The 22558-nt window shown below is 34.8% G+C and overlaps 1 protein-coding gene across 7 annotated transcripts in view; it reads left to right on the top strand.

The window, feature by feature from the left end:
- ZNF451 (zinc finger protein 451) overlaps positions 1-22558 on the top strand; it is an 89284-nt gene that overhangs the window by 37901 nt on the left and 28825 nt on the right. For 3 of the 7 annotated variants that reach the window (XM_037136430.2, XM_037136431.2, XM_037136428.2), the window contains exons 8-13: positions 5750-5903; positions 6344-6491; positions 9762-11371; positions 14004-14144; positions 14992-15122; positions 15989-16175. In XM_037136430.2, coding sequence (XP_036992325.2) covers positions 5750-5903; positions 6344-6491; positions 9762-11371; positions 14004-14144; positions 14992-15122; positions 15989-16175 — 2371 coding nt within the window. Of the gene's footprint in view, positions 1-5749; positions 5904-6343; positions 6492-9761; positions 11372-14003; positions 14145-14991; positions 15123-15988; positions 16176-18680; positions 18779-22558 lie in introns of all 7 variants that reach the window. The other 4 variants (XM_053664962.1, XM_053664960.1, XM_053664964.1 and 1 more) reach the window with 3 other exon arrangements.

Raw genomic sequence — 22558 nt, 5'->3', positions numbered from 1 at the left:
CTTGTCTGGGAAGCACTTTATCTTGTAGGTCCGTCCTTTTCATGACTTTGAATACTTCTTGCCAAAGTTTCTAGCCTTCAAAGTTTCTTTTGAGAAATCAGCTGACAGTCTTATGGGAACTCCTTTGTAGGTAACTCTCTCCTTTTTTCTTGTTGCTTTTAAGATTCTCTCTTTATCTTTAACCTTTGGCATTTTAGTTATGATGAGTCTTGGAGTGAGCCTCTTTGCATCCATCTTGTTTGGGACTCTCTGCTTCCTGGACTTGTATGTCTATTTCCTTCACCAAACTAGGGAAGTTATCTTTCATTATTTTTTCAATAGATTTCCAATTTCTTGCTCTTTCTCTTCTCCTTCAGGCACCTCTATGTCGGAATACTTGAAGTTGTCCCAGAGGCTGGTTACACTATCCTTGTTTTTTTTAGTTCTTTTTTCTTTTAAAAAAATGTATTGACTATGCTGTTATAGTTGTCCTATTTTTCTCTCCTTCCCCTTTATTCCCCTCTGCCCTGCAGCCCCCTCTTGCAGCATTCTTATACTTTAGTTCATGTCCATGGGTCATACATATAAGTTCTTTGGCTTCTCCATTTGCTATACTATTCTTAACATCCTCTTGTCTATTTTTTACTTACCAGTTAATGTTTCTTATTCCCTGTACCTTTTTCCTCATTCTACCCCCTCCCTGTCCTTGTTGATTACCATCCATTGATCTCCATTTCTATCATTCTCTTCCTGTTCTAGTTATTTGCTTAGTTTGTTTTTGTTTTAGGTTCAGTTGATAGTTGTAAGTTCATTGTCATTTTCATATTTTTTATTATCTTCTTTTTCTTAGATAAGTGCCTTTAACATTTCATGTAATAAGGACTTGGTGATGATGAACTTCTTTAACTTGACCTTATCGGGGAAACACTTCATCTGTCCTTCCATTCTAAATGATAGCTTTGCTGGACAGAGTAATCTTGCTTGTTGATCCTTGCATTTCATAACTTCAAATACTTCTTTCCAGCTCCTTCTTGCCTGTAAGGTTTCTTTTCAGAAATCAGCTCTTTGTCTTATGGTCACTCCTTTGTAGGTAACTGTCTCTTGCTGTCTTTAAGATCTTTAATCTTGGGTGATTTAAGTATGGTGTGGCTTGGTGTGTTCCTCCTTGGGTCCAATTTCTTTGGGACCCTCTGAGCTTCTTGGGCTTCCTAGAAATCTATTTCCTTTGCTAGATTTTGCGGGGGGGGTTCTCCATTATTTTTTTCAAATAAGTTTTCCATCTCTGGCTCTTCCTCTTCTCATTCTGGCACCCCTATGATTTGGATGTTGGAACGTTTAAAGTTGTCCTGGAAATTCCTAAGCCTCGTCTCATTTTTTATGAATTCTTGTTTCTTCATTCTGTTCTGGTCTAATGTTTATTTCTCCTTCTGGTCCAAATCATTGATTTGAGTCCCAGTTTCCTTCCCTTTATTGTTGGTTCCCTGTATATTTTTCTTTATTTCACTTTGCATAGCCTTCACTTTTTCCTGAATTTTGCATCCATACTCAACCATTTCTGTTAGCTTCCTGATTACCAGTGTTTTGAACTCTGAATCTGATAGTTTGGCTATCTCTTCATCACTTAGTTCTGTTTCTGGAGCTTTGATCTGTTCTTTCATTTGGGCCTTTTTTTGGGCCTTTTTTTTTTTTTTGTCTTGGAGTGCCTGTTATGTTGTAAGGGGCTATACTTTAGGTATTTGCCAGGGAGGGGCAACCCTTTTTGCTGAGTTGTGGTGCTAGGTTGGCTCTCAGCTGGCTTTCAGTCACTTTCCCCACTACCCACAATCAAATTGGGCCCTTCTGGTGCTGATTCCCGGGAAGGAGGGTTTGTGTACGTTCCAGGACCCCGTGGATCTCTCCTGTGAGGGTGGGAGTTTCTTTCACTACTGCAACCCCTCATAGGTTTTTATACCCAGAGGTTTTGATACTTTATTTCCTGCTCTGGAACCCTGGGTTGTACAGTCTGCCTCACTTTCTTAATTGTTCCTCCCAGTTTTTCTGCATGCAAATGTGGGACTGCCTGGTCCACCAGCCACCACCTTGCAGCGTGTCCTGTCCACCCGGCTGCCCATCTGGATGGATGTTTCTTCTTTAACTCCTTGGTTGTCGGACTTCCATATAGTTAGACTTTCTGGCAGTTCTGGTTATTTTTTTATTTTAAATTTAAAAAAAATTTAATTGTTGTTGAAGTACAGTTCTCTGTCTTTTACTCCCGTCCCAGCCTACCCCCCAAATGCTCCGCACCATTTGTTTTTAAAGTTGTTGTCCTCCTTTTGGTTGTGCAATGAGGCAAAGTATATCCACCTGCACTTCCATCCTGGCTGGAAGTCTTAATAAATGCTTCGTATTCTTTGGAATGTGTCATAAGGACACTACAAAAAACTAGTATGTATTAGCTTATACTTGCCTGTCTTGAATCAGCCATAAAGGTTGCTAGAAGATTGTATAACAATGAATTCTATTTTGTAAAGATGGCATTCTTCAATGAGAGTGAAATTCATAATTTGCATTGTTTATGCTTCTCTCCCCTTTTCATCTCCAATTCCTTCCATCTAGATTATTATTCTCAAACTTTAATGTGCTCATAAATTATTTGAGAGTCAAACTTCAATGTGCACATGAATCACTTGTTAACATGCAGATTCTGACTCAGTAGATCTGAGGTGGGGCCTTAGATTCGGGATTTCTAACAGGCTTCTAAGTGATGTCAGTGCTGCTGGGTCATACTTTCAGTAGCAAATGTCTAGTGTTTTTTTTTTTTTACATTAAAGTTATCCGATGGATATATCACTAGATAGCTTCCTGTTTTTCTTTTTCTTTTTGGTTGTAGTGGTGGTGGTGGTGGTAGACATATTGTAAGTTTCAGTGTACCTCAAAGTCACTTTTGGGTCAGTGGGTACTACCACCTTCTCATTCTGTTCCTAGATAGTTTCTCATTCTATCATCAAAGGTTATTTTCCCCCTTGATAGCCTTTTTTCCTGGCCCTAGGAAACTAGTAAACTGCTTTCTGTCTTTATGTTTTTACTTTCTCTGGACATTTCATGTCAATGGAATCATAGAATATATGGCCTTTTTGTGACAAGATTCTCTCACTTAACATATTTTTAAGGCTTCTCCATGTTCTAGCATGTATCAGTACCTCATTCCTTTTTATTGCCAAATAAAGTTTCATTGTACAGATATATGCCACATTTTGTTTATCAGTTCATCTAGTTGGTGAACACAAGCATACAAGTCTTTGTATGGGCATATGGATTTACATCTTAGATGAGTTAAATTATTAGGTCATTTTTGTTTAAACATTATTGTTTAATTTTTTTGAAGAATTGCTATTATACAACACACTATACCATTTATTTTCCCACCAGCAAGGTATGCAGTTTCAATTTCTTCACATCCTTGCCAACTCTTATTATCTATCTTTTAACACAGCCATCTTAATGGGTATGAAGTAGTATCTTATTGTTGTTCTACTTTTTTAAATGTATATACACACAATTTTATGGTATATTTTATTTTAATGTAACCATAATGGTAGGAAAAAAGTGAGTACTTTAATCAGACATTGTATTTCTCATTCCTTCTTCTACTTTGTAGACAGTATTTGCAAATATGCTATACTTATATAATAGGTATATCACAATAAAATTTTACGTAGAACCACATTTCTGTTCTGTTGAGCAAACTTTAAACAAACATATGGAATACATTTATAACTCATAGTCGAACTAAAAATTACCTTATTTTCTTAGTTTAGTGTTCTTTATTATGACACATTTGTGTAAATTTGTGCTTAATAAATGCCTTTAGTGCTCTTATAATTTAGAAACTTCTAATGAGATGCAAAATATCTTCACAGTGTGATCTTTTGTGTGGTACTCACCAAATTAAAACAAGTTGGGGAATAATGGAAAGAGCATAGAATTTATAACCAAAGATCTAAAGCTGTGTTTAAGTGGTAGCTCTGTCTCTTCTAAGGTTATACCTTGGTTGTGGGGACTGGTAATTTTGTTGACTTATCTGATTTTCAGTTTTCTTATTTCTAAATGATGAAAATAGCAATTCATGGAGTTATTATAAGGATTAAATGAAAAAACACATCTGGAATCTAATAGGATCCTTGACATGTGCTCAGTATAAATGTAAATTTGCTCTTCCTCCTCTTGTTGCGTTTCATAAGACTACACAAACTATTGTGATATCCCTAATGTAAATTTAAGATAGTACATTTAAAAAGACACAGTACAACATTTAAGTTATTATTCTAAAGACTATTAATAGGAAGTGAAATTATATATATATATATATATATATATATATATATATATATATGCATGCACATACACACACTCACAAATACTCACTTAAAATATTTCCAGTTTTGGGATAAAGGAGGCTCTTACCAAGTTTGGAAACTTAGATTCTAGAAAAGACATACCTGTTTCACTCTATCAAAATTTTAAAGTGAGCATATGTAAAGTTAATAAACAGATGTTTGAAAATATTTGCATAATAGAGGATAAGACAAAGAGTTTTGATAATAGCCCTGGCTGGTATGGCTCAGTGGATTGATCACCGGCCTGTGAACCAAAGGGTCATAAGTGTGATTCCCAGTCAGGGCACATGCCTGGGTTGTGGGCCAGGTCCCCGGTTGGGGGACACATGAGAGGCAACTACACATTGATGTTTCTGTCCCTCTCTTTCTCCCTCCTTTCCCCTCTCTAAAAATAAATAAATAAAATCTTTTAAAAAAGAGTTTTGATAATAAAGTTGATCAGTAGGAGAGAAAATAAAAACATGAAGTATGAGGCTAAAGAAGGTGAATAAGCCGTCTCCACAGAATTGTGTGAATAAATGCTCACACTCACTAGTAGACAGGAAATGCAATGAAAGTAGCAATGAATGTCACAACATCTGTCACCCTACAAAAATAATAGCTATTGCTGCCAGGGTAGGAGGCAGGTGAATTGGTAGAGCCATTTTGAAAAGTAAGTGTACAAGGTCTTTTAATACTCAAATAATACACCTTTTAACCCAACAGGACCATTCGTGGTAATGAAATTAAAGCACCTATAAATAAGGATATATAGTCAAGGACGTTTACAACATCGTTGTTTATAGTCCTCAAAATGAATACTTGACTCAGTCATAGCAGATCCACAGCATGGAGTAATTGGCAACCATTAAGAAGAATGAACTAAGGCAATACCAGTTGATTTTTAGGGATTTGCATTAGGTATTGTAGAATTTGAAAACTAAGAGGCAGAAAAGTCTAAGTTGAAAATATTTGATAAAACATTAGGAATTCCCCTTGTATGTTTATTTATATATATGTATAAGTTATTAAGCATGGAGCAATTTATGGATAGATACATATTTGTAAACATAGGTTATATTGCATAGTAAAGTGAACAAAGCAAAACTTTAGAAAAAGTACTTGATACGAAAGCATTTATACATCTATATAACATTGCATGTATATGTGTATGTGAGAGAGGAAAATATAGAGAACAAATATACTTTTGTACATTTATTGTCACAGAAGGATGGTTATAATTTGTTTTCAAGGAAAAGTTAAATATTTTACATATGGGACCTCCTGTATGTTAAAAAAAATGCTCCAACTGATAGAGAATATTCCAAGTAATAAATATTTTGAAAGTTGATTTTAAGAAGTTGAATACTGATTGATTTCAGTTGTCTATAATTCAGCTTTGCTTTATGTTTTAGGAAGCTGCAGATGATGGACATAAAAACAACCTTCTTCCTCAGATTATTCAGTGTTTTGCGTGTCCAAATTGCTTCCTTCTTTTTAGCAGCAAGGAGGAGTGTTTGAAGCATATGTCTGGAAAAAATCATTTCTATCAGCATTTTAAACTAGGTGGTATGTTCACACTCTGTTATCTGGAAAGTATTAAACTGCTTTAATTTTTGCAGATTTACCATACTTCTGAGATAATTTTTGAGGTTACTTATTCCTCGCTTTAGTGTGAAAATTAGAAAGTGAAAGATTTTTAATTTTTTTTTCAAAAAAGATTCATCATATTTATCTGTACCTAAGAATAGGGCTTACTTATATTGAAGAATGGAGATAAACCTGGAAAGAAAACATTCATTCAGAATAATGTTTTTAAATATCCATGATATTTGGGAAGTTGAGAGTTTTTCAGCATAGTTTGTGCCCAAGGCTAGGAAATGGCTTTAGATTTGGGTTACATGAACAACTGTCTTCTACTTAGTCCAAATGATGTTGAGGAAGGTAAAAGGGAGGGAATGTTGGTCACTCTCCGGTCTTTGCAAGTGATGGTTTATTTTGTCTTTCAGATGGCAAGGGAATACCATATCCAATATCATTTCCATCTTTTGCAAAGAAACTTTTGATTTCTCTGTGCAAAGATGTTCCATTTCAAGTTAAGTGTGTGGCCTGCCACCAGGCGCTGCGTTCCCACATGGAGCTCACAGCCCATTTCAGGTTTGTACAGGTCTAGTCTTGGGCAGGAAGGGAATCCTGCCTAACAGGCTATTCACTGGTGGGATTGAACAAATGATGTTCCACTCCATGTTAAACTGAGAAATTGCCTGGCTGTAAATTAACCAAATTAGCATAATGAGAAAAATTAGAGGTGTTGAACAGTAGATATATGGATATTGCTTTGAATGTAAAACGAGCTAATAGTTCTAAGTTCTGTATGTAATTTTTCTCTGTGTGTTCTGTGTTTGTGTAGGGAAGGAGAGGGTTAAATAAAGCCTTGGCTTTAAGTCAACCAGAATGGAACATATCATGTACACATGAAAGATTACATTTCAATGAAAGGCCAAATTTATCAAAAAATGAAGAAGATTTCAGTATGAACCTTTTGTCTTTACAATGGAAATTATCAAGCAGTATAAAAAGCAAAAAAAGTATAATAAACCCCTGTGTACCTTTCACATAGCTTTAGTAGTTATCAACACACGGCAGTGGTGTTTTATTTATATTCTTAACCCTTTGCCGATTTTTGAAGCAAATCATACCATTTTATCTGTAAATATTTCCTTATGTATACATCAATGATGAGGACTCTTCTTTTAAAAAAATTAATAGCATTATTATACCTTAAAAAATTAATAGTTTTTAAATGTCATCAAATACCTAGTTAACTTTCAGATTTCTCTATCTCTTGACATATTTTACATTTAGTTTTTGGAATCCTGATTCAAACATAGTCTGTTCTTTGCATTTAGATGCTTTGTTTCTTAGGTCTCCTTTTTTCTCTTATTCCTTTAAAATGCATTAAAAGTTTATCTACAATTGAATTGGTTTAAACAGAATAATTGTTTTCATAACTCTTCAAGTAAAATATCTCAATAAAACTGCACAATATGATTATTTTGTGTATATTCAGTATAATTACTGAAGTTAACAGGTCCTGCTTCTGACTTATATTTTATGAGTTCAAATCCTGACTCTACCTTTATTTCTATTAATTTCTTATGGAAATTTTTAACTGTATGAAATCAGTACACTAGTACAATAAATCTCCATTTACCCATCACCCAGCTACAATAATAATCAGTACTGCCATTTTCATTGTATTTATACGTCTTGTTTTATTTATTTTATTTGTTTATAAAATTTATATTTTATTTAAATTTTTAAATTCTTTGTTTTTGAGATAGAATTTAAATTTGCTGAAGTGTACAAATATTAACTTTCATGATTTTGACAAATGGATACATCTATTTAACCCATACTTTATCATAATGTGTTACTTCTCTGTGGAAAATTCCCTTGTGCTCCTTCCCAATCTTTTTCTACCCTCTCATTCTCAGGTAGTCTTTGTTCTAATAGTTCTTATAGCTTATATTTGGTTTTTTCTCTTCTTGATTTTTATGTAAATGGAATCAGATAGTATTGCACGTACTCTTTTGTGTTTGTTATAGTATCTGTGAGATTGATCCATATTGTTTAGTACCTTGTTGCTTTTTACTGGTGAGAGTATTTTATTTTATGAATGTAGCACAATTTTTTTATTTTCATGTGGATTATTGAGTTTTTAGCTATTGTGAATAAAGCTGGTATGTACGTTTTTTACAAGTCTTTTTTCTTTTATTTGTTGTTTATGCTGTTACAGCTCCTGCTTTTTATGGATGTATGTTTCATTTCTCTTGGATGAATATCTAGGAGTTGGGATTGATGGGTCAAAGAGTAGTTGTGTATTTAGTTTTATAAACAACTAAACATTTTTTCAAAGTTGTAGTAGTGCGTGTTTCTAGCAGCAAGGTAGTCTATAGTTTTGCCAGCGTTTGGTATTGCCAGTCTTTTTCATTTTAGCTATTTTGAGCGTCTCATTATGGTTTTAATCTGCAGTTCCCTGATGAATAATGATGTTGGGCATTTTTTTCATGTACTTATGGGCCATTCATTTATCTTTATGAAGTGTCTGTTTGAGTCTTTTGCCTACTTTAAAAATTAGATTTGGAGTTGTAGTTATTTATATATTATATCTTTTGTCAGGTAAATGTACTGTGAGATTGTATTCTTTCTCAATCTCTGGTGCATATTCATATTACTAATTGTGTCTTTTGATGAGCAGAAGTTTTTAATCTCATTAAGTATAATTTATTGATTTTATTTTGGGGGGGGTTTGCTTTTGCTGTCCTGTCTGAGAAACCTTTGTTTATTCTTGCTTCAGGAATATATTTTTTCTATTTACTTCATTGTTTTTAAAAGTTCAGCTTTTTAAAAGCTTTTACATGTATTCCTATAATCTGTCTCTTAAAGAATTTTTGTCGATCTAAGCCACCAGCATTTGATTTCGCTGATGATTGATTCTCTGTTGTTTACTTATTTTTCACTTTTAATTTGCTTATCTTTTACTAGCTTAAGGTAAAAATTTAGATTGACTTTGGACCTTCTTTTTCCAAGTAAACATTTAAAGTTAAAATCTGCATCCCTCAGATTTTTATAATTTGTTTTTATTTTCATCAAGTTAAAAATACTTTTTCTCTTTTGATATTGTCTCTGACCCATAGGTTTACTAGAAATGTGTCATTGAATCTCTAAAGATTTAGGGATATAATTTCCAAATATTTAGAGATTTTTATTATTATTTTGTGTTTCTGATTTAATTCCACTGTAACTAAAGATCATACTTTATATAATTTTCCACTTTTAAAATATGTTAAAGAGATGGGATGGTAGGAGGTCTGTTCTCTTTGTAGTCAAGTGAAAGGAAGACAGTTGGAGTAAAGTTCCGTTTTCCTTTCCCTAGAGAAGCTGGTTTGTTTTGAGTTTATTTTTGGAGTAGTGTATGGTCTTTTAATTGGGGCTGATTTTTTAGTATAAAAGTAACTATGCACATGATGTAATTCTCACATAAAGTAAATCAGTTCTTAAGGAATAGGTAACAAGTTATTGAGAATCTTACCATAGTATTCCTCCACACAGTTTAATTATCATAGAGAAGTTAATAATTTGCTTGTCTGATAAGGTCCTGTATCATTGCATTTGATATTGTTTTTAGTTTTCCTGAAAAATTTTTTTGATCTTCTGATTCTAGTTTTACCCTTTTGTATAAAGAATAGAAAGAGACAAAATGAATCTTGAGATGATAGAATGTTATATAGTGTGCATCTTTATTGAAAAATATCTCTTAGTGCTTATGTGTATACATTGTTTATGTTATAATTTCTGCAATAAAACAGGGATACTGTACTTAGAAAATATTTATGAAAGAGTTTATTTTCTCATCCACTTTAGAGTTCGTTGTCGGAATGCTGGTCCTGTAGCTGTAGCTGAGAAAAGCATTGCCCAGGTTGCAGAGAAATTCATATTAAGAGGTTATTGTCCAAATTGCAACCAAGTCTTTCTGGATGAAACCAGTACCCGAAATCACAAGCAGAATTTAGGACACAAAGTTCGAGTTATTAACTCAATGGAAGAGTCAGTCTTACTTTATTGCTACACCAGTGAAGGGAACAAACCTCCTTCTGACTTGAATCTGTTGTTAGATCAATCAAAATTTTCATCACTTAAGAGAACTATGTCTCTTGAAGAATCCAGCTCACAAGATTGCAATACCATTCCAAAGAAGAAGATGAATTTAGGAGATAAAAGCCATGAAGGTACGTTTTGTGTCCATAAAGAAAAGTCAGTTGCTAAAACCTGGTTTTGTGAATGTCATCAACGATTCCCAAGTGAAGATTTAGTGGAAAAGCATGTTTTCTCAGCAAATACAATGTGTTATAAGTGTGTGGTCTGTGGAAAGGTGTGTGAAGATTCAGGGGTCATCCGTTTACATATGAGCCGGATTCATGGAGGGGCACATTTAAATAACTTTCTCTTCTGGTGTCGAACATGCAAAAAGGAGTTAACAAGGAAAGAGAGTATCATGACACATGTGACTGAATTTCACAGTGGTCACAGATATTTTTATGAGATGGACGAGGTAGAAAGTGCAACCGTGCCATCATCCTCTACAGCATTGGGGAATAATTTGACTGCTAAGAATCCTCCTTCATCCATTACTGTTATTGGTCATTCACCAGTAAACAGTCCTCCAAGGGGTAAATGGCAATGCCGGATCTGTGAAGATATGTTTGATTCCCAAGAATGTGTAAAACAGCACTGCATGTCTTTGGCAAGTCACCAGTTTCATAGATATAGCTGTGCCCATTGCAAAAAGACTTTTCACAAGGTAGAAACACTATACCGACATTGCCAAGATGAGCATAACAATGAGATAAAGATTAAGTACTTTTGTGGGCTTTGTGATCTTACCTTTAATGTGGAAGAAGCATTTTTGAGTCATTATAAGGAGCAACACAGCATAGATTATGTGTTTGTGTCAGAAAAAACTGAACCTTCAATTAAAACTGAGAATGATTTTCCAGTGCTAGAGACCAGTAACTTGTTAACCTGTGGCTGCCGTGAGAGTTACGTTTGTAAAGTCAACAGAAAGGAAGATTATAGCAGATGTCTCCAAATCATGCTGGATAAAGGTAAATTGTGGTTTCGCTGCAGTTTGTGTTCAGCAACAGCACAGAAAGTAGCTGACATGAACACTCATATCCATCAAGCGCATGGAGAAGAAAAGAGTGAGGAGGAGCAGCAGCAATACGTAATCAAGTGTGGCACCTGCACCAAAACGTTTCATGATCCCGAGAGTGCTCAGCAGCACTTCCATACAAAACATTGCTTTTTACAGAAACCCAGTGTGGCTCCCTTTGGATGTGAAAAAACAAGCCTGTACAAGTTTGTTGCCATTGGCTCACCACGTACAGAGAGAAAACTGAAACAAGCAGTAAGCTATCCCAAAAATTCAGACGTGGAGAAAGGAGCTGACAGTGACCTCAGTTGTCAGAATATAGGTATGGCTTTACAACTGTAATGTCTTTTCTATTTTAACGTGGAAACTTCTATGTAGATTTCTATTTTAACGTGGAAACTTCTATGTACTATAGCCATTACTTTTGTGAAAGCTAATAATTATGCAGATTTAAAGCAAAAAATGTGATAGAATGATATATTAGTTCATTACCATAGCACATGCCTTATAGGGATTTATATTCCCACTGCTGCATTCAGCCAGCCGTTTTCTAAACGTAAGGGGACAAAGTGTGTATGTTAGCTTGAAATAAGATGTGTTTTAGATAACATTTTCTTTTTTATAAAAGGCATGGAAATTTTGTGAGATGAAGGAAATTTACGATGTTTTGAAAGTTATCCTAGACACATTATTATTTAGATTTTGGTTCATTCAAAAGATGATAAATCAACTAGAGTTCTTTTTGTTTCTGTTTTGGCCTTATTCTGTTAAGTATCTTAACGGAAATCTTAAAGGTCACTTTAGGATTTGTGTACTTTTGTTACAATTTAGTTGGAAGCAAAGCTTTAACTTATAGTTAAAATAGGAATTAGAAGTAAAATTACAAGTGGTAGCAAGAAACCAGGAAGAGAAATGAGTTAAGGATCCCCTTATTTGTACTTTGGATTTTCTTCTCCCATATGTAAGATTAGGTAAGTCAGTCTATAAGAGTGCAATGTTTTTATTTTGTTTGGAAGTATAATTTGTTTTGTTTAGAGTATAACATAAGTATATATCCTTATTGAAATTTTTATTGAATTTATTGAGGTGACATTGGTTAATAAAATTATATAGGTTTCAGGTGTACAATTCTGTAACACATTATCTGTATATTGCGTTCTGTGTTCACCTCCCCAAGTCAAGTCTTCTTCCATCACCACTTCTTCCCCCTTTCCCCTCATCCATCTCCCCCACCCCACTTTCCCTCTGGTAATCACCATACTGTTCTCTCTGTCTATGAGGTTTTGTTTTTTCTTTGCTTAATCTCTTCACTGTAAATATTAACTTTTGGTAAATTTTACCAAGTAGAGTGGAGACAATGAGGATAGGTGAAATTTCGACTAATAAAATATTTTATGAAATACTGAATTTTCACAAACTTGTTCTCTATCACATGTAAATCTCAGCATCACCTTTAGTCATGGCATATTTTATTTAAGAAATTATTAACTGACACACTACAGACCTATGTAACTCTCTTCCAAAAAGTAAATCAGGGTCACCCCATTTTGTTTTCTTGTACTTTTTTTCTATTGCTTTTCTGATTACTTTTTTAAAAAAGATTTTATTTATTTATTTATTTATTTATTTATTTATTTATTTATTTATTTATTTATTATTATTAGAGAGAGGACACAGGAGGGAGAAAGAGGGAGAGAAGCATCAATCATTGATTGGTTGCCTCATGCAAGCCACCAACTGGGGACCTGGCCCACAACCCAGGCATGTGCCCTGGTGGAGAACTGAACCAGTGACCTTTTGGTCCACAGGCCAGTGCTCAATCTACTGAGCCACACTGCTGGAGCCTGATTACTTTTTAGGAATTTGGGTTGGTCTATATTTAATAAGAGATGATTGTACTATCTAAATTTATAATTAGTGAGAATTTAAAGAAAATATATAAGATGATGGGGGGCTTGGAAGTGGGAAGGGATGCAGTAGTATATTTGAAGGAATCTATTAGGTGGAGCAGAAGCTATTCTAAAAATAATTTTAGATTTTAAGGCTTATATTGCTATCACTAGAAACTTCAAGACTGTCAAGGTAGAAAAGTATGAAAGAAGGGAACGTGAGGAAGAATGAGAGTTGGAGAATTGTGAAAGATGGAAGAACCTGAGAGAACCAGGAAAGATGTATTTGTGGTGAAGGTACTGAAGTGCCACCAGTACCTATTATGTATCATTTTATGATAGCAGGGCTATAGGTTATCTCATTTCTGCTCTATAAGTTGTTTAATCACAGAGCTAGAGGGCTACTAATAAATTGGTCTAGATTAAGAAAAGCTCACAAAATTCTGGTGGGGAGAACATTCTTAGCAGGTAACTTTGAAATTTTATTTTGATGGATGATGGTACAAGATACCGGTTAGCCTTAAAACTTGTTCTTCTAACCCTGGATGGTACAGGTCAGTGGATTGAGCACGGGTCTGCAAACCAAAGGGTTGCTGGTTCAGTTCCCAGTCAGGGCACATGCCTGGGTTGCAGGCCAGGTCCCCAGTAGGGGGTATGTGAGAGGCAACCACACATCGATGTTTCTGTTCCTTTCTCCTTCCATTCCCCTCTCTCTAAAAATAAATAAGTAAAATCTTTTATAAAAGTTATTTAAAAATCTTGTTCTTCTAGTATGTTAATTTTTAAAGTTCCTTTTACAAGTGATATTTTGAAAAATGTAGGAACAATTGCCTATATTTTTAGAAAGGATATATACTCATATTTCTGAAATATTTAGAATATTTCTATCTGATTTAAATGTACTATATCATGTATAGGTTTGGATTGTACAGGAAGGTTTAGATAGAAATAACATACAAGATTAATGTTCTGCATATTAGTTCTCTGATGTCTTTTAAACTTGAGAAATTAAAATGTTTTAAGCTAATTCTTACTGAATCCATGTTAATGTTTCTTTCTTCTTAGATGAAGTTGTTGAGCTTCCAGATTTGGATTACCTGCGAACCATGACTCATATAGTCTTTGTAGATTTTGATAACTGGTCAAACTTTTTTGGTCATCTACCAGGGCATCTTAACCAAGGAACATTTATTTGGGGTTTTCAAGGTATGGTTAGTAATGAAAACATTCGAGACCCCCACTCTGTTTTTTTTTTTTTTTTTTTTTTTTAGAATATGGTTTACTTTAAAGGATGCCTCTCGACCCTTCCTAAATAGAATGTAGGAATGTAATTGGAATGTTGGCACTTTGCATTATAGTTACTCTGCTAGAATATTTTTCTCTTTGCATATCTCTGTAAAAAATATTAGCTCTATTTGGTGATGCAGAGTTTGTGGATCTATAGGTACAGGTTGAAAAAGCCTTTGTTTAATACCTACAGTGTGCCAGGTACTATACTTGGCGTTAATACATGTTTACTTAAAAATATAAGGAAGTAGGCTGAGAAGTTTACTTTTCCCAAAGTATAAGACTAATAAATAGCAGAGTTAGCTTTTGAACTTGGGTCTTGTGGCAACTATGTTACTGCTCACAAATGTGTGACTTTATTTAAATGTGTTTACAAAGCATTGACCAAACCTTGGAGAAAGACTTCTTTAATTTATAGAAGTTTAGTGTAATGAGCACCTAATATACTTCATGTTTGATAAGAAGTCACATCTAAAGAGGAGGATTAGACTTTAAGATAGAAATATATTAACCTGGATAAATTAGCCAGTCCAACCTTCTAGTAAGTCTAGCTTTGCTGATTGTCATGTCTCTCCACTGAACAGCCATGACACATTTGTTAAAAATCACTAATGCTTACATTCGTATACCATTTAAAGAATTTTCACGTATTACTTTAGAAGAATTTTTTTCTAGTGTCTTTCCTCAGTAAAAATTTTCATTGTATGTAGTGTTCTGTTCTTTTCTCCTGTTTGATGACCATTTTTGCCTTTTCTAAAAATAATAGGAGGAAACACCAATTGGAAGCCTCCGCTCAACTGTAAGGTCTATAATTACCTGAACAGGATCGGATGCTTCTTCCTTCACCCTCGTTGTAGTAAAAGAAAAGATGCTGCCGATTTTGCCATATGTATGCATGTGAGTCATTGTTTTATTCAAAATCTAATGTGAATCTAGGACCCGTCGTATTTTTCCCCCACTTTAATCGTAATGACGTTGTAGACCATTCTGCAGCACTATGTTTTTGTATAAAACCTTCTGCATCAGTTTCTGTTTATGACTACTGCGTGGGCAGGGACCCAGAGCTTAAATATTTACTGCTTTATCCCTAACTTCTAGCGGACTCTTAGCTATCATAGCAAAGTCAACTGTTTATGGAATATGTGTCAAGAGATGACACTGTACTTGAGATGTACTAAGACACTTTCACATTTTAAAATCTCTGAAATTGGGAGGCACTTTAACAATCACTGTTGACCAGACGGGATTTGCCTTTGCTTCTGTCTCTGCTAGTCACCTTAGAGAAACAACTGACCTGAGACCAAGTTTAAATTACATTATCTGCTGAACGGTTTACATGTCACAGTTAACAACATGACTGCACTCTGCAAACTTGTTGAGTGATGCTTATGTTTTAAATCAGAAGAGATTTCTTTTTTCACCTATCCAGTGCCAAGATTAAGTGTGCACATTACTTTGCTTACCTTTTCTCTGTGATTGATTTATAGTGTATCAGCAGGATGAGAGCCTCCTGTTGGACTCCTTTTGGCTTTATTTTTTGTGTTTCTTTCTCAGTGACACATAAAATAGCTTATCTTTTAATTGATAGCATTTTATACTTGATTAAATGTGGTATATTTCATTTATGAAGATCTTTACTTTGGTGGGAACTAGGCAGCCAGCTAAATATACCTTCCTACATGTGTTCATTCTGAAATAGATGTAACTTGATTTGAAACTCAGATACTGATTTTCATCAACATATGCTATTTGTTTCAACTTAGGCTGGCCGTCTAGATGAACAACTACCCAAGCAAATTCCTTTCACCATCCTCTCAGGAGATCAAGGTTTTCTGGAGCTAGAGAATCAATTTAAGAAGACTCAGAGGCCAGCACATATACTAAACCCTCACCACTTAGAGGGAGATATGATGTGTGCCTTGTTAAATAGCATATCTGATACCACCAAAGGTATGCCGCTGCAGTCTCAGTGCAAACCACCCAAGAGGAGGAGACTTCACTGCTGAGAGAAATCAATAAACTGCTGTCCGCTTGTCAGCTCTTGCCTGCTCACTGAACTGCATGCTTTCACACTTCTGTCTTATTTATTTTTCCTTATCTCACTTCCATTCTTTAGTTTTTTAGAATAGGATGGATTCATAGTTTTCTGGACCCTTTTTGATCTAATAGAGAAAAATCTATATTAATGTATTTAACATATTCATGGTATGAAATAATGTTAGTATGATTTTGCAAAGTGAAGAATTCAGATCTTCACTTTGTTTCTAAAATTCCAAATTTATCTTTAATTTTTTAGAAAACAAAATTCTTACAGGTGAATCTAGAAAGCAGTAAATAATAGTATGTCAATACCTGCCCCCTCCCATGAAAAAGGCCATTCGAGAGGTTGACAGTGGCAAAATGAAGTCCTGAAAGATCTTTAGTTTCTTGGAAGGGATACGTACTTCCTGTCCTATGCCTGCTTGTTCAAAGAAACAGTTCTAATGTCCAATTTCACTAACCAGTGTTTAAAAATCAAAGTAATTCTAGAGATTCAGAAAGATTTTTTCTCACAATTTCTGAAATAAATGTGAGTAGAAGAGAATAAGATACTTTTTAAATATCCTAAAATTTGCAGCCATGAATAACATTCAAAGGTATTGATGAATGACCTCAATGAAAACTGATGACTTTTTGGGATTTTTTATTTCATGCCTTTAAATTTTCCAGCTCTGCTCACCTTGTAGCTATTTCTCCTTCAACTTTTGGAGCCACATTTTGATTGAAAACCTATTCTGAAGAATTTTACTGTATCACTCATTACAGTGAATTAATTCACTTCTACAAATGAAGGAGTCATTAATGGGAGCCCAACTATGCGCTTTAAAAGAAAATCAACTCTGTTTTACATGTTTATGTCATGCCTCAGTAGTGACTTTAATCTTTCTAGTCTGTAAATTTTGTTTTCATCCGCTTGTTTTTTTGAAACCCTTGGCTTTAAAAAAATATCTCATTTTCTTCCACTCTTTTGCCATCCTCTTTCCCTTGACATTTATTTAATATCCTATAAAATACTTAATTTTTACCTTTGACACCATGGACCAACCCCTTTTTCTTCTCTCTTGCTGATGCTTTTGGGAATATTTCTTTTGCAATTTAGAATGTGAAACCTGTTATGGATTTGCCCTTATTTCAACTTTATTTCTAATGAGAGTTGCAATACAGTAGGTCTGCATGGGTATATTAGGATTGGAGGTAAGATACGGGTTATTATATGCTGATTGTGCCCTTCTGAATGCCTCTTAGGCTGTAGGGTTTTTTAAAAAATTTTTTCATAATGAGTGCTCTTTCAAACTTACTGTTCTTTGATATGTATAGAGTGCTGTATGTGCTTGATTGATAGCAGCTGTTTTTATTATTAATACTGTAAAAAGAAAATGGGATTCCTAACTGCTAGATTTTTTTGTTTTCTTCCAATTTTTTTATTATAGTAAAATACATATAACTTGAGATTTACCTTCTTAACCATTATGGAAGTGTATAGTGTAGTGGTGTTAACTACATTTGCATTGTGGTATAGCCATCACCACCATCCATCTTCAGACTCGTCTCATCTTGCAAAACAAACTCTGTACCCATTATACCTTAACTCTTCAATCCCCCTCTAGCCCCTGGCAGCCACCACTGTACTTTCTGTCTATGATTTTGACTATTAGTATTTCGTGTAAGTGATGTCACACAACACTTGTCTTTATGTGACTGGCTTATTTCACTTAGCATAATGTCCTCAGGTTTCATCCATGTTATAGCATGTGTCAGAATTTCCTTCCTTTTTAAGGCTGAAAATATTCTGTTTGATGAATATATCCCATTTGCTTACTCATTTATTAACTTAAGGGTACTTTAATCGTGTCCGTATTTTAGCTACTGTGAAATGAGCAAGGTTGCTGTGAGCATTGGTGTACAAATATCTCTTCAAGAACCTGCTTTCAGCTCTTTCGATTATATACCTAGAAATGGAATTTCTGGATTACATGGTAGTTCTATTTTCAATTTTTGTAGAAACTGCCATACTGTTTGCCACAGGGACGGTACTATTTTATTTACATTCCCACCAACATTGCACATACTTGCTAATACTTGTTATCTTCTGATTTTTGTTTGCGTTTCATAGTAGTAATCCCAAGGGGTGCAAAGTGGTATCTCACTTTTAGTTTTAAGTTGTATTTTCTTAATGATTAGTGATGCTGAGCATCTTTTTATGTGCTGTGGCCACTACATTTTAAAAGTAATGAAAATTATTAAGTGGCTAAAGAAGTAAAGAGCCCTTAAGTCATAGTATTTTATTTAGATCTAGATTTAAAGATACTTTTGTAATTCTAAAATTTAAAAAATCAAGTTATGCTGAATTGTAGTATGTTCAGATTCAGTTATCTGATTGAAGACAAAATTTTTTTCCTCATGGACGACTTAAAGGCATCAACTACTCTGGTAGTGAACTCTGTACAATAGTTCCCCCCCGTCTGCGGGTGTTACATTCAAAGACTGCCAGTGGATGCCTGAAACTGCAGATAGTAAGTATGAAACCCTGTATACTATGTTTTTTTCTATATATACATACATTCCTTTTCACGTAAAGGAAGTACTTTGACTCTGGCATATCCGAATTGCCATCATTGCTACTCCTGAGCTTTGGGACTATTATTAACTAAATTAAGGAGTACTTGACACAAGTACTGTGAGATACCATGACAGTTAATATGATAACTAAGACACTAAGACTAAGTGACTAACAGGCAGGTAGCATATGCAGTTGACCTTTGCACAACACAGGCTTAGGAGTGCTTACCTCCTGCAGTTGAAGATCTGTGTAACTTCAGTCAGCCCTCTGAATATATTAGATTCCCAACCATAGAGTTGACCCTTGAACAATATGGGTTTGATTTATGCAGGTCAGCTGAAAGCATTCACCTATAAGTTGATCCGTGCAGTTCAAGCCAATATTATTCAAGGGTCAACTAGGCAGCATAAATACCAGACAAAGGTGTGATTTGTGTTCTGTCTGGGTGGATGTGGAACTGGATGGCATGAGATTTCACCATGGTACTCAGAGTAGTGCACAATTTAAAAACCTACGAATTGCTTATTTCTGGGGTTTTGTATGTAATATTTTTGACCACATGAAACTGAAACCACAGAAAGTGAAACCATGGATAAGGGCGTCCTACTGTGGTAAGAAAATCAGAGAGCAATCACTTTTTTAGGTAACTTTAACATGCTTCCTAACAAATGGCTTTGCAAATAGTAGAGTCATAGTTTCTGCTAAGGAATGGTATTTAATATGTATTGGGACTTTGAAAATCTCTCAATCTCCACAAACACTGTAATTGTTGTTGGGCCTTTAGGGTAATTTAAATTATCACAAGAATGCCCGGATAGCTTCTTAGCATAGTGTTCAGGTTTGACAACTGGACAGTTTCTTAAAGCACTGTGGTTTTCTGGGGAGGAGTCAGTGGACCTTTTGAGAATCTGACCATCTCTGCCTCTTTCCCTAAAAATGAACATGTATACAGAATATCAGGTACAGTTTCAGGGGATTGTGGTCTCAAGGCTCCTGGTTACCTACCTACCAACCAACCAACCAACCTGTACAGCTCTTATCTTTAGGATATGACAAAAGTTCATAATATAAGTGACAAAATAGAAGCTCTCCCATATTTATCATTATTTTATAAGGAATCTGGCAATTTTTTCAGGCTTTTAAAATCATAGTAGAGATAAATGATATAAGTTTGAAGCTCTTATTATTGTTTTCTAACTTTTCAGAGATTTTTCATCATTAGGACCAGCATGTGATTTTGTTAGATTGGAGCTTCCTGTATAAACAGAATCTGTTGAATAGTGTCAGGAGAATCAGTGATCTTATAATATTTTATATTTTGAGAATTTAATTTTTGCTAAATTTTCAGTTAAATGAAAGTTTTTTCAGGAGGTAATTATCTCAGTAAAAATAGAGATATTCAGAGTTGCTGTTTCATATTTGGTCGTCCAGTCATTTGGCCATAACATCCCACTCTTTTGCTCGGTAGGAAGGGGGTAGGTAGGTAAGTATAATAGCTTTAATACTGGTACTTTTTTATATCTCTGACTTGGTTAGTTAAGGTAGATCAATTATTCTTTGTAGCAGGGTGAGTCTTTATACTGATTTTGAGATTTAAATGTGTCATGATTTTGGCCCTCTAAATTCTCTCCTAAGCATCAGGGTTTTTGCACCAAACTTTTTAGTAGAGCTATAATATAGAAGATATTTGTATCTTTCTACAGATATTTAGAGTTATTTACCTCTTAGTTGACACCCTTGACCTTCTTATCCTACATCAATTCTATTTTATAACACACTTATCTTCACTCCTTTAAAACTTGCCAAGACACATGGATCCTTTAAAAACGGTAATCCTAATCAGAGAAGCCAGAGAGATGCTCTTCTAGACCTTTCATTTTTTTTTTTTTGAGATTTGAAATTTTTTAAAGGATTTTTTTATTGTTATTCTATTATAGCTGTCCCAGTTTTTTCCCCTTTGCACTCCTCTGTCCAGCCCACCCCCCACTCCCACAGTCAATCCCCACACTGTTGTCCATGTCTGTGGGTCGTTTGTATATGCTCTTTAACCAGTCCTATCTCCTCCTTTCCACTATTAACCACCGCCCCCCAGCTTCCCTCTGGTCACTGTCAGTCTATTCCTTGTTTCCATGCCTCTGGTTCCCCTTTGTTCATTAGGTTTTTTGTTCATCAGATACCTCTTACAGATGAGATCATAGGGTATTTGTGTTTTCACCAGCTGGCTTACTGGAGAATATTATGCTAAGTGAAATAAGCCAGCCATACAGATTTTTTACATTTTATTCACAAATACGTTTGTCCCAAGCCTCATATTTCAAAAATATAAATAACTTTTCACATAAATGCTTTATTTATCTTTAATCCTCAGTGGAGGACATTTTTTCATTGCTTTTAGAGAGAGGGGTGGCATCAGGGAGCGAAACATTGACCTGAGAGAGAAACTTCAATCAGTTGCCTCCCATATGTGACCCAGCGGGACCAAACCTGCAACTTGGGCATGTGCCCTGATGGGGAATTGTACCTGCACTTTTCAGTGTACAGGATGGTGCTCCAACCATCTGAGTCACACTGGCCAGGGCAAATGTTGTCTGAGAGCAGAGAAAGGGAACTAACCTTTATTTAGGACTTACTGTGTACCAGCCACCAGACTAGCTGCTTTTTATATTTGTAGTATTTGGAGATGTTTAAAGAACTTCTTCCAATGTTATTTAATCCTCTTTGTGATCCTGTGACTTAGTGTGTTAGGTGACCCCATTTTATAGATGCGGAAGCAGAGGTCCAGAAAAGTTAAAAATAAGCTACGTGCGACCACATGTGTTTTTCTCTTCCTCAGTATCACTAATACAAATAACTGATTTTATGATGTAGAGAGAAACCAGGATGAATTAATTATCTCAACCTGTCCTGAAGAATGAAGATGAGAGTTGCTCTGCATTCTAATGTTTGCAGAATCAGTTTGGTAAAGATATTAAATATGAGACATTTTTTAAAGTAAGATTCAGAAAAATGTGGATCTCTTTTTCCCCCCAGAAAATAAAAAGATTTGATTGTGGGTTTTGGTACTTAAAAAAGTAAGCTGATTATTCGTCAGACATAGCCAAGGAAAGTGATCAGCATTATAAGATCCCTCGGACCTTTTGTCTCATAATTAAACGGTTAAGCCCCATTTTTTTTTCTTTCGACTGTAGAAATACAGTCTACATGTGATGAGTACATGCTGAGTTATAGAAACCATGCAAGCACCATTTTTCATTTACCTTGTATAATATTGCTACCCTGCTTATAATACATCCTCTGTAAAATTAAATGACTATGCTTGTTTAGAATACACCAACCATACATTTTAAGGGTTTTTTGTTTGTTCTACTTTCCAGAGTGTTGGATTATTGCACCTTCCTCAGCCAAACTTCTTGATTGAATTTGAACTACAGTTTCTCACTGTTTCATTGGTGATGACCATTGCTTATATAAAAAAAAATTTGTGTGCTTTTAATGAGCTTTTTATATAATAGAACTGGACCATATTTTGTAGCTTAGCTGAAAAACTATCTTGATTAATGTAATCAATAAGATTTTTTGCTTTTATTTTTTAATTTAACCTTTATTTTTAAATTGTATTTTATTGATTATGCTGTTACACTTTTCCTGATTTCCCCCCTTTGTCCCCCTCTACAAAGCAAACCCCACTCCCCCAGGCAATCCCCACACTGTTGTTCATGTCCATGGGTCATGT

This window comes from Artibeus jamaicensis, unplaced genomic scaffold, assembly GCF_021234435.1.
Source record: "Artibeus jamaicensis isolate MK-2021 breed Jamaican fruit bat unplaced genomic scaffold, CSHL_Jam_final contig_388, whole genome shotgun sequence".
Classification (NCBI taxonomy): Eukaryota; Metazoa; Chordata; class Mammalia; order Chiroptera; family Phyllostomidae; genus Artibeus; species Artibeus jamaicensis.
The sequence above is the reverse complement of the archived record's forward strand: the minus strand, read 5'-3'. Positions and strand labels throughout refer to the sequence as shown.